The sequence below is a fragment of the Arvicanthis niloticus genome, chromosome 6, assembly GCF_011762505.2.
Source record: "Arvicanthis niloticus isolate mArvNil1 chromosome 6, mArvNil1.pat.X, whole genome shotgun sequence".
Classification (NCBI taxonomy): domain Eukaryota; kingdom Metazoa; phylum Chordata; class Mammalia; order Rodentia; family Muridae; genus Arvicanthis; species Arvicanthis niloticus.
Genome location: NC_047663.1, coordinates 48100659 through 48113467, shown reverse-complemented (window position 1 = coordinate 48113467; position 12809 = coordinate 48100659). Strand labels below are relative to the sequence as shown.

General features: G+C 38.4%; 1 protein-coding gene across 2 annotated transcripts; it reads right to left on the bottom strand.

The window, feature by feature from the left end:
- Nucleotides 1–365: 365 nt before the first annotated feature.
- Nucleotides 366–5073, bottom strand: LOC117710871 (olfactory receptor 1). Of its 2 annotated transcripts, XM_076936359.1 has the most exons (3): nucleotides 4878–5073; nucleotides 4238–4302; nucleotides 366–1770 (listed from the first exon to the last, which is right to left on the bottom strand). In XM_076936359.1, the coding sequence occupies exon 3, from the start codon at nucleotides 1763–1765 to the stop codon at nucleotides 821–823; it is 945 nt and encodes a 314-aa protein (XP_076792474.1). In that variant the 5' UTR covers nucleotides 1766–1770; nucleotides 4238–4302; nucleotides 4878–5073; the 3' UTR covers nucleotides 366–820. The 2 variants fall into 2 exon arrangements, with proteins under 2 accessions (XP_076792474.1, XP_034362040.2); XM_034506149.2 differs by lacking the exon at nucleotides 4238–4302.
- Nucleotides 5074–12809: the final 7736 nt, after the last annotated feature.

Genomic DNA, 12809 nt, shown 5'->3' with positions numbered 1-12809 from the left:
GTTTCCATTCTTTGTGCTGACCCTCAGTCAGGGCTTCAGTCCTGTTTCCTCCACCCAATACCTGATCATGTTCCTCTCTTACCTTCCCTGTCCTCTTTCCCACCCAGGTCCCTACCTCTCACCTCATGTGGTTACTTTCTTTTCCTTCCCAAGTGGGATTTCAAAGTGTCCCTTTTTCTTTCTTTGACTTCAACTAGCAGGCTGGGAGTTAGAGCCACACAGTTCCTGCAGAGATAGAACAAAGTCTACTTTTCTTAATCCCCCACTGTTTTACTATGAGGTGCTAAACACTGGGGGCTGCACTTTTCTGGTCTCAGAGGAACTCAGACAAGCAGGTCAGCTACCACAGCAAAGTGACTCAGACATAAGATAGGTACATGTTTTATTATTAAACAACAATTCTAAATATCTCACAAAACCAAGTCTTGTCTCAACCAATTCTCCTCCCCCTTGGATACCTTCAAGAGAGAGCCAGAAAGAAGAACCACTGGGGCTGTTCCCCAGCAGATGGAGATAGATAGAAAGCAGAAATTTGGACAAATGGTAAAATCTGAAAATAACTTCATATCAGAAAGAACCAGAGTCTAGCATAGTAGTATGTCTACACTACAATTTTTCAGGAAAAACGACAGGTAAGACAGAGAGAAAGGTGAATCAGGACCCTCAGACCCAGCCTCCTTGTTAAACTACTTAGCTTAGCTTCTTAATATAGTGGACAATTAGTATGGCTGGTGGGATTTCACGGTGGAAAAATTCTACAAAATATTCACGTTAATGTGTTTATAGAATGAAATTATATTAAAAATTCAAGTTTTTATCATTATAGGTTTAGTTGAATTTTCCTTTTGCCAAAGATTCTTTCCAGAGCCCCCTTTATGTCTCTGTTCCTCAGGCTGTAGATAAAGGGGTTCAACATGGGAGTCACCACTGTGTACATCATAGACATGACAGTGTCCTTCACAGTAGAATTATTACTGGAAGGACATAAGTATAGACCAATGACTGTCCCATAAAACAGTGACACTACAGACAGGTGGGATCCACATGTGGAGAAGGCTTTGTAGATACCTTGAGAAGAAGGGACCTTGAGAATGGAAGACACAATTCTCACATAGGACATGATAATGAGTGCAAACGGAAGGACAAGAAAGATGCTGACCACAATAAATATCACCACCTCATTAACACTGGTATCAGAGCAGGCCAGCTTTAGCAGAGCAGACATATCACAGAAATAGTGAGGGATCACATTGTACTCACAGAATGACAATCTGGCCATGAGCAGGGTGTGCAGCAGGGCATGAAATGTGGTCAGCACCCAGGACAGCAGCACCAGACTCACACAGAGCTTGGTGCTCATGATGCTGTTGTAATGAAGGGGGAAGCAGATGGCCACATAGCGGTCATAGGCCATGGCCACAAGGAGGAAATTTCCAAGGTCTCCAAAAAACAGAAAGAAGTATATTTGTGCCAGGCAGCCTGCATAGGGAATTGATGGAACTTGGCTCTGCATGTTCTGCAACAACTTGGGCATTGTGACAGAGGAAAAGCAGAGATCAGAGAAGGACAAGTTGCTGAGAAACAAGTACATGGGTGTGTGGAGATGGGAGTCCAGAAGAATGAGGATGATGATGACGAGGTTCCCCAGGATGGTGGTGAGGTACATGGCCAGAAACAGGGCGTAGAATAATTGCTGGTGCTCTGGGGGGATGGGCAGGCCCAGGAGGAGGAACTGGGATATTGCAGTTTGGTTCCTTTCTGTCATAGTGCCTATGGACCAAGACATATGTTAAATATGACATCAGCTTTTAAAATAAACATGATCATCTATTCTTGTTGATAATCTGTTATGTAGTCAACAATATCAATTTCCCAATAATCACAATAATTACATACACATTCCAAATTTTTTTGTCTCTATAATGCTGACGATTGAATAATTAGTTCTTTCTATTATGTTTCAGTGTTCATTACTTCCTAAATATTTTGTTTATTTGTTTTTGAGACATAGTTCATCATTTTTCTCTTACCTTCCTGATTTTCTACCATTATTTTATGAATATTATGCAACAATAGTTAGCTGTTTTTCTATCAGTATTTCACATGACCACATCTGAGCCACATCCTCTCAAAAGTCTATGTATAAACTCATTGCCAATGACAATAGTCTCCCTTGCCTGTAGATTCTGCTTTGCATTGCTATTTGTCTTATATAAAGTTCAAAAGATTCCAAATATAACTTAGAGGTGTTCTCCTGACTGCTTACCCCCACTGCCTTTATAGTTGAGCAAAAGGAATTCCAAATCACACCACAAACATGAACTTTAGTGAATTTACTTTGTTGTACCTTCAGACTAGGACATCTGATAGGTTCTCCTGTGTGCTCACTGGCTGCTCCTTCATGCCTTACAAAAAGACCATAATCACAGAGCAATGTGGCTTCTTCTGTCTCCTGGAGTTTCAAAGCAGATGTTTCCTTTGTGTCAATGTCTGTGCTAGCAACCCCTTTTAAAAACATGTTTTATCTATTCAGTTGTGTCCTGAGATGATAATCTGATGTTTTCTTTCTAATTATCGCTTCATGGGGGATTATCATTTGCTCCAAGTAAAAGGCATATACTTTTAGCACATTTTTATTCTACTTGGCAGCAAAGCCTTTGTTGGAAGTTGCAGTATTTTTGTCTCCAGTTTTCAAAATTTGCCCCTCCTCATCATTCTTTATCATCTGCGATTTCTTCACCTGGTGTATCCTTCATGATTTAATGTTTATTTAATGTTAATGATTTGATGTTTTATGTAATGTTAAAGCCATAAAATTTTCATTTCAAGTAGAATAAATATCTTCAGGATATAAACTTACTATATAATAGTTTATTGTTAAAACCTGACACTCTGTAATGAATTTCAGACAGGGAATTTTTTATGTACAAAAAATAAGTGGATAGGTCAAATGTATGATTTTTTTCTGTAATGCTAGTGACTAAAAATGAAATCTTTATATTCTAATTTTGAGAGTGTCATTGAAATTGATATAGAAAAATTAATGTGATGATTATTTTTAGAAATTATTGAAAATATAAAAAGAAGGGTATACTTGTTTCAAAATATCTGGGGCTTTCCCTTCACATCTCCAAATTTTGTCTAGCTTATTAGATGCTTAAACTTTGGTTCTAATAGCAATTTTGAGAAATGCAAGTTTTAATGTTTCTCTGATGTTTTATTTCAACATTGTCAATATTCTAGTTGGCATATTTGAATAAAGAGGACTACCATTCACACTGTAATGAGACTCATACAATAAATTGAAAGATATCAGAAGAAAGTGCACTCTCCTGAGTAATTTTGTCTCCAGACTGTACTTAAAACTTTAACCTCCAATATTTCCAAGGGGCTCCATTCTGCTGACTAGCCCTTCAGGTACTGGGTTGATCCAATCAAGAACACCTCCCCACTTATATTTCTTCTGGACAACTTTTTCTCATAATACTTAATATGTATCAATTCTGATGAAGGGAGCAGAAGGGGATTCTTAACAGATGTAGGAGGGCTGGGAATGTAGCTCAATGGTATGGCTCTTGCCTAGCATGCCCACAGTACTGCATTTGACAGCTAGCATCAAGTGAAGAAAGAGAAACATTCCTCTAAACAAGCAAATAAAAGTGTGAGAGAGAAAGAGAAAGACTGAAGAAGACAGGGAAAGAAAGAGGGAGAGATATTGAGAGACACAGACAGAGACAAAGTGTGTAAGAGACAAAATCAAATGCTTCATTCTGTTGGTGATGTTTGTGATGTTCACTGTTTGCATATCTGAGTGTTACCAAATGAAGAGATATATAGGAAAATCGCATAGTTTCTGAAGTTCTGCTTGCTTCGTGAATGACTGGGACCCATTTCTTGTGTAGGATGATGTGGAGTAATCAGAAACCAGAGACTTCACCTGGACTCATCACTACTGATGACCTAATGACTGCCTGTATTTTCAGCTGTCAAATATACAAGTTTAGATCTAGACAGCACATGAGAGTTTCTCATGAAGTGTTTCTAATATTAAGTATGTAGGAAGCCCTTCATGTAGTAGCATAGACATGAAAGGAAAAGCACCAGAGATTTTGAGACAAGTATGTGTTTTCTTTTACATTTACAATGATATATAAAATAAATTAATCATATTTGTTTTCCCATATCAACTCTAGTGACACTCTCTGAACTGTAGCATAAGGAAATAATTTTTACTCACCAATATTATAGGACACTGGACATCTGACCCACTCACATATTTTTCATAAATTTAAAATTTCTTGTCTGAAATTGAACACAGATCAGATTATGCCTCTGTAGTTCAGATTCTACATGACAAATGTACACACAGATAATGCCAATAGCATGCACAGTGAACTATATTTAGAAACAATTGAATCCATTACTAATAAGCATATAGGTTTTTGAGCTCTGTCAGATAAATTATGATCTTCGATCTTTCAACTTGTTCATAGTTTATTACATCTCCATAGGCGGAGGCATACTAAAGAAGAATTAAGAACCATAGAAAGTATATTAAATTTGACTTAAGAAACTTGCAGTCTGGGCACAGCATTACATAACTGTAATCTGAGCTGAGGATTACAGCTGAGGGCATAAGGACTTAAATTCAAAGTACCCTTAGGCAATAAAGTGTGTCCCGTTCTCAAAAACCCAGACAAACAACTGTGTTGCAATCATATGAGCTTTGAGAACTTTGCATAAGAAGTAATTGTTAAAAAGTCTGCCATTATTAATTATAATTGCTGTCTACTATATATGGTGTTCATGAAACAAAATACTTCAATAATAGCAAAGTCTTCAGGGGGAAGAAATAGCAATGAATAATTTTACCATACCTGAAAATTTGTCCTGTGTAACATCATACAACCAATGCCCTCAGGCTAGAAGAACTTAAGGAAAAAGTTCATCTTTATTCTGAGTACATAGAATGAATTCCAAACACTGATAAAGGTACTGGTCTCCTTTATTCACTGTGGACATGGGTCAGAACAAGTCCTATAATCAACCCCTAGGTCTGCACCTCTGTTTCACTCATATCCCCTTTTAGCCATCTCTGTGCCTAGGAGGCTCTGCATCCCAGAGGAGTCCAGTAACTCATTAAAGGCAGTAATTACAAGGGACCTCTGTAGGACCAGTTTTCTCAGAGTCTTACAGTGGTGCCTGATTATCACCACCAATAACATTACTATACTTAAGGGATGGCAGAGTTTGAGAGAAACTCACAAATGGATACTTATTCCTTTACTTTTTCATGTGGCTAAAGCCAACTCTTTGTTGAATGGGGAGGGAAGCCTGAGGAAAGGAGTTTGCAAAATCCCTAGAAGTAATCAGAGACACCACTCATGTATAGAAAATACATTGGAGACCATTATTTACTTGAAAAGCCACAGTGGCTTTTAAAGACACACAGTTTGGAGATGTTCCCAGGTTTTTTATGAGGAATAGTTATGTTGCTAGGGTGAAGCAGACTTCTGTGACTTCCTGTTTGCCAAAATGTACACAAGAATAAGATGAAAGCTGAACTGGCTCAGGCCATGTTTAATTCTTACTCTAATTAATATATAAATGAAAAACCCCATTTGGTTGCTCATGTTTTATTCTTATCTCCTTAGGAAAATATCAGTAATACTGCACCACCATCCTCCCCACCATTCTTTGGAGGCTTCACCTTATGCCCTAATGCCATGTCTTATGGCCCTGTCTATGGTCCCAGAGCCATAGATTACTTGTAGTTTCTTACTCCTGGACCGGTCCCATGCACATGACAGCCATCCTCTAGATGAACTTCTTTATGTATTGATACACTGCAGACTTTCAGTGGAGGAAATCTTAATTCTTTCTCACTGGTTTAGTATTTATTGGTTGTTAGAGATGATAGTCATCCTTATTTTGGACACAAAAACCCAATTTTGTACAAAAAAGCACACAGGACTTAAATTATCCCAGTACAAATCTACATTTACAAGACCTTAAGACTACCCCAAATCTCTTAGATCTAAGAAACACTTCCCACAAAGTAGAAAATAGAAAAAAATCAAGATACAAAACGAAATAGCTTTTCTGCATACCAACAATAAATTCCTGGAGCAGGAAGTTAGAAAATAAAATCTCATTTACAACAGCTTCTAAAATTACCTAGGTGGTGAAAGATCTCAAAAATGGGAAATTTTGAAACACTGAAGTTAAAAGCTGTGGTAACCAACATCTATCTAATTGGACTTTAGTTCTTCTCAGTGGAAGTAATTAATGTCTGGCACTCTAAAACTTTTTTTCCATTTTTTTATTAGATATTTTATTTACACTTCAGATGGCATCCCCTATCCCCATTCCCCCCTTCCCCACCCCCCTTAGGAAACCCCTATCCCATGCCCCTTTTCCTTTTTGCATTTATACATTTTTTAAAAAAATGTTAATCATAGGCTTTATAAGTTTGATATTGCTCAATCAGAGGTGTAACCTACTACCCAACCTAGATACATCAACTATCTTTGACTGGTGGAGATACATGAACATCTGCCTCCCTGTCTCCCCCCTCTTTCTCTCTTTCATCACCTAGCTTCTCCTCTCCTTCTTCTTCTCCTCTTCTTACTCCTTTTCTTCCTCTCAGTACTCCTCCTACCTTAGTTCCTCCTACACATCATCCTTCCTGTTAAAATGAAACTTTTCTCTCAAAATACAATTAGAGCATAATTAAGCCAATTTGTACCAGTGAGGTACAAGATAGTCCTAATACCCTGTCCATCCTTTTGTTGACTAACCAGCTCCTCTGTCATCTATTCTAACTAAAACATTTAGTTCTGAACCTGGCTTTAGGATGAATGTCAGCTGACGACCATCCACTCAAATCTTTTCTCTCAAGGTAAATAGCTATATGTTTTCAACCCCATCAGAAATCCAGAATGACTGAGTTAACTATAATTGTGGGAAGCACAAATCGTAGTTTCTAAAACTTAGCCAATTTATAGAGACCTCTGACCACCTGGACACTCGCTCTACTTCAAAACGTTGGAGCATCTGTTCTTCTGCCTTCTGGCCCAGGATCTTCTGACAGACCTTAGTGCTGCAGAATTATTAAGGGCTGATTACTCTGTTTAGGCAGATATAATCAGTCGACTATTCTGCAAGTGTGTCCTTTTCTGGACAGTAATTTGTCTGTAGAAGGAAAGAGGCAATTCTTGCCTAGTGGCTATCTCACCACAACTGGAGTAACTCCAAGGATGCTCAATTTCTTCTTAGAATTCAATATAGGAAGCTGTCCGGAGCAGACAGGTCTCTAATAAAAATGAACATTAATACTGAAATGTTTGTCATGTCAATTCTAAGGATTTCTGATGTTTTGAAACCAGCTATCCATGTAAGGTAATCTGGACTGTTGCCTGTTAACTCCACTCAGCTATTTCTAAATAAAACATAGAGAACACCCTTATAATAAACTCCAAGTCATGAATTTGCTATAGTCCCTTAACTCACAGGCTGACCATCTCAAATCAGTTAAAAAAAAGTTAAAGAAGGACTGGGTCTAAGCTTTGTATTCCTAAATGTGTTATACTGGTACAATGCCTATGAGAGTAACAATATTTGTCTCACTCTTATATCACTAAGAAGCTCATGCCAATGAAAACCTTAAAATTTGTAAACAAAGTAAATTGGTGCCATTTAAGAATTTATATCTTCATCTTGATATTAATTATACAGATTTCTACTATTAGGTTATGGCTATGCAATAAACCCTAGCTAATCCTCTCTATTCCGACAAACCACTACTTTTCCCTAGAGATACAGCCCAACATTTACCACCTTAGTCCCCAAGCCCAGGGAATAGGGGCGCTGACTCTTCATTAGCTTCTTCAAGCTGATTATGGGCGTTGAGATATTAGAAGAGGAGTGGGGGGGATAGCAAATTGACAATCCTCTGATGCTGTGTCTTCGCTGCCTCCAGATGGAATTCCCGGACCTCAGAGGTTTGAGCAGGTCTGCCCAGCTTGCTTGTTGAGTAGATACACCAAGGCTGATCATTGTGCAATATACAATTCTCAAAACAAATTTTAGTATCAAGATAGTTTTTTTTTTTTTTTAAAGAGGGCTGACATTTTATTAAGGATGTTGGTTCTAACCGCTTTTCTATTTTTTCCCCCTCTTTTATTGGATATAATATTTACATTTCAAATTTTATCCCCTTACCATATTTCCCCCACCACCCAGGAACCCCTTATCCCATCCCCCCTCCTCCTGTTTCTATGAAGGTGTTTACCCACCTACCCCCAGCCCCCCTCCCCACCCTCAGATTCCCCCCCTCAGTGCTCAGCCTTCAGGGTACCAACGACCTTGTCTCCCACCTATGCCCAACACGGCCATCCTCCCCTACATATACAGCTTGAGTCATGTGTCTCTCCTTATATGCTCCTAGGCTGGTGGTTTAGACCCTGGGGAGCTCTGGCTGGTTGGTATTGTTGCTCTCCTCACGGGGCCACCAGCCCTTAAGGTTCCTTCAATTTACTTTCTAACTCCTCCATTGGGAACCTTTGATCAGATTAATGGATAGTTGTGGGTATCTGTCTCTGGGTATGTCAGACTCTGGGGGACCTCTAAGGAGACAGCCTTATCAGGCTGCTGTCAGCTTTCCCATCCTGACATCCCTATCAGCGTCTATTTTTGGTGACTGCCCATGGAATGAATACCCAGATGGAATGGTCTCCCTACTACCCTCCCCCCAATTCAGATTCTGTCCCACACTTTGTCTCCATATTTGCTCCCTTGAGTATTTAGTTACTCCTTCTAAGAAAGACCTAGGCATCCTCACTTGTTCTTTCTTCTTCAAGAGCTTCATGTTGTCTGGTAGTTGAATCTTTGTTGTTTCAAATTTTTGGGCTGATCTCCGCTTATCAGTGAGTAAATACCATGTGTGTTCTTTTGTGATTGGGTTATCTCACTCAGGATGATATTTTCTAGTTCCATCCATTTACCTAAGAATTTCTTGAATTCATTATTTTTAATAGCTGAGTAATATTCCATTGTGTAAATGTACCACATTTTTTGTATCCATTCCTCTGTTGAAGGGCATCTGGGTTCTTTCCAGCTTCTGGCTATTATAAATAAGGCTGCTATGAACATAGTGGAGCATATGTCTTTGTTATTTGTTGGGGCATTTTCTGGGTATATGCCCAGAAGTGGTATAGCTGGGTCCTCAGGTAGTGCTATGTCCAATTATCTGAGGAACCGCTAGACTGACTTCCAAAGTGGTTGTACCAGCTTGCAACCCCACCAATAATGCAGGAGTGTTCCTCTTTCTTCACATCCTCGCCAGCATCTACTATCACCTGAATTTTTGATCTTAGCCATTCTGACTGGTGTCAGGTGGTATCTCAGGGTTGTTTTGATTTGCATTTCCCTGATGACTAAGGATGTTGAGCATTTCTTAAGGTGCTTCTCGGCCATTCGAGTTTCCTCAGTTGAGAATTGTTTGTTTAGCTCTGTACCCCATTTTTAATGGGGTTATTTTGTTGTTTGGCATCTAATTTCTTGAGTTCTTTGTAAATATTTGATATTAGCCCCCTATCGGATGTAGGATTGGTAATGATCTTTTCCCAATCTGTTGGTTGCCGTTTTGTCTTGTTGATAGTGTCCTTTGCCTTACAGAAGCTTTGCAATTTGATGAGGTCCCATTTGTCGATTCTTGATCTTAGAGCATAAGCCACTGGTGTTCTGTTCAGGAACTTTTCCCCTGTGCCTAGGTATTCGAGGGTCTCCCCCAACTTCTCTTCTAATATTTTCAGTGTATCTGGCTTTATGTGAAGGTCCTTTATCCACTTGGAGTTCAGCTTTGTGCAAGGAGATAAGAATGGATTAATTTGCATTCTTCTACATGTTGACCTCCAGTTGAGCCAGCACCACTTGTTGAAAATGCTGTCCTTTTTCCACTGGATGGATTTAGCTCCCTTGTCAAATCAAGTGACCATAGGAATGTGGGTTCATTTCTGGGTCTTCAATTCTTTTCCATTGATCGTCCTGTCTGTCTCTGTACCAATACCATGCAGTTTTTTTATCACTACTGCTCTGTAGTACAGTTTGAGGTCCGGAATGGTGATTCCCCCAGAGGTTCTTTTATTGTTGAGAATAGTTCTCGCTATCCTAGGTTTTTTGTTATTCCAGATGAATTTGTAAATTGCTCTTTCTATCTCTATGAAGAATTGATTTGGAATATTGATGGGTATTGCATTGAATCTGTAGATTGCTTTTGGCAGGATAGCCATTTTTACTAAATTAATCCTGCCAATCCAGGAGCATGGGAGATCTTTCCATCTTCTGAGATCTTCTTCAATTTCTTTCTTCAGAGACTTGAGGTTCTTGTCATACAGATCTTTCACTTGCTTTGTTAGATTCACTCCAAGATAATTTATTTTATTCGTGGCTATTATGAAGGGTGTCATTTTTCTGATTTCTTTCTCTGCCTGTTTATCCTTTGAATAGAGGAAGGCTACTGATTTGTTTGAGTTGATTTTATATCCAGCCACATTGCTAAAGTTGTTTATCAGGTTTAGGAGTTCTCTGGTGGAAGTTTTAGGTTCACTTAAGTATACTATCATATCATCTGCAAATAGTGAAATTTTGACTTCTTCCTTTCCTATCTGTATCCCTTTGACTTCCTTTTGTTGTCTAATTGCTCTAGCTAAGACTTCCAGTACTATATTGAATAGGTAAGGTGAGAGTGGGCAGCCTTGCCTAGTCCCTGATCTTAGTGGGATTGCTTCAAGTTTCTCTCCATTTCGTTTGATGTTGGCTACTGGCTTGCTGTATATTGCTTTTAGTATGTTTAGATATGGGCCTTGAATTCCTGATCTTTCCAAGACTTTTAACATGAAGGGATGTTGAATTTTCTCAAATGCTTTCTCAGCGTCTAGTGAGATGACCATGTGGTTTTTCTCTTTGAGTTTATTTATGTAGTGGATTACATTGATGGATTTCCAAATATTGAACCATCCCTGCATTCCTGGGATAAAGCCTACTTGATCTTGATGGATAATTGTTTTGATGTGTTGTTGGATTCGGTTTGCGAGAATTTTATTGAGTATTTTTGCATCAATATTCATAAGAGAGATTGGTCTGTAGTTCTCTTTCTTTGTTGGGTCTTTCTGTGGTTTAGGTATGAGTGTAATGGTAGCTTCATAGAATGAATTTGGTAGTGTTCCTTCTGTTTGTATTCAATGGAATAGCTTAAGGAGGATTGGTATTAGGTCTTCCTTGAAGGTCTGAAAGAATTCTGCACTGAAACCATCTGGCCCCGGACATTTTTTGGTGGGAAGATTTTTAATGACTGTTTCTATTTCTTTAGGGGTTATGTGACTGTTTAGATCGTTTATCTGCTCCTCATTTAACTTTGGTACCTGGTATTTATCTAGAAAATTGTCCATTTCCTCCAGATTTTCCAATTTTGTTGAGTATAGGCCTTTGTAGTAGGATCTGATGATATTTTTAATTTCCTCTGTTTCTGTTGTTATGTCTCCCTTTTCAGTCCTGATTTTATTAATTTGAATACTGTCTCTGTGCCATTTGGTTAGTCTGGCTAAGGTTTGTCTATCTTGTTGATTTTCTCAAAGAACCAGCTCCTGGTTTTGTTGATATTTTGTATAGTTCTTTTTGTTTCAGCTTCGTTGATTTCAGCCCTGAGTTTGATTATTTCCTGCTGTCTACTCCTCTTGGGTATATTAGCTTCTTTTTGTTCTAACACTTTCAAGGTTGCTGTCAAGTTGTTAATGTATTCTCTTTCCAATTGCTTTTTGTGAGCACTTACAGCTATGATTTTTCCTCTTAGTACTGCTTTCAGTGAGTCCCACAAGTTTTGATATGATGTGTCCTCATTTTCATTTAAATCTAAGAAGTCTTTAATTTCTTTCTTTATTTCTTCCTTGACCAAGTTATCATTGAGTAGAGCATTGTTCAGTTTCCAAGTGTATGTGGGCTTTCTGTTGTTTTTGTCCATGTCAAAGACAAGTCTTAGTCCATGGTGGTCTGATAAGGTACTAGGGATTATTTCAATCTTTTTGTATCTGTTGAAGCCTGTTTTGTGACCAATTATATGGTCTATTTTGGAGAAGGTACCATGAGGTGCTGAGAAGAAGGCATATTCTTTTGTTTTAGGATGAAATGTTCTATAGAAGTCAGTTAAGTCCAATTGGTTCATAACTTCTGTTAGTTTCATTGTGTCTCGGTTTAGTTTCTGTTTCCATGATCTGTCCATAGCTGAGAGTGGGATGTTGAAATCTCCCACTATTATTGTAGGGTGCAATGTATGCTTTAAGTTTTAGTAAAGTGTCTTTTATGTATGTGGATGCTCTTACATTTGGGGCATAGATGTTGAGAATTGCAAGTTCCTCTTGGTACATTTTTCCCTTGATGAATATGAAGTGTCCTTCTTTATCTTTTTTGATTATTTCTGTTTGAAAACTGATTTTATTTGATATTAGAATCGCTACTCCAGCTTGTTTCTTGGGACCATTTGCTTGGAAGACTGTTTTCCAACCTTTTACTCTGAGGTAGTGTCTGTCCTTTCCACAGAGGTGCGTTTCCTGAATGCAGCAAAATGTTGGGTCCTGTTTATGTATCCAGTCTGATAGTCTATGTCTTTTTACTGGAGAATTGAGTCCATTGATATTAAGAGATATTAAGGAAAAATGAGTGTTGTTTCCTGTTATTTTTGTTTTTGGCAGTGGAGATATGTTTGTGTAGCTACCTTCTTTTACGGTTTTTGGAAGATTACTTTCCTGCTTTTT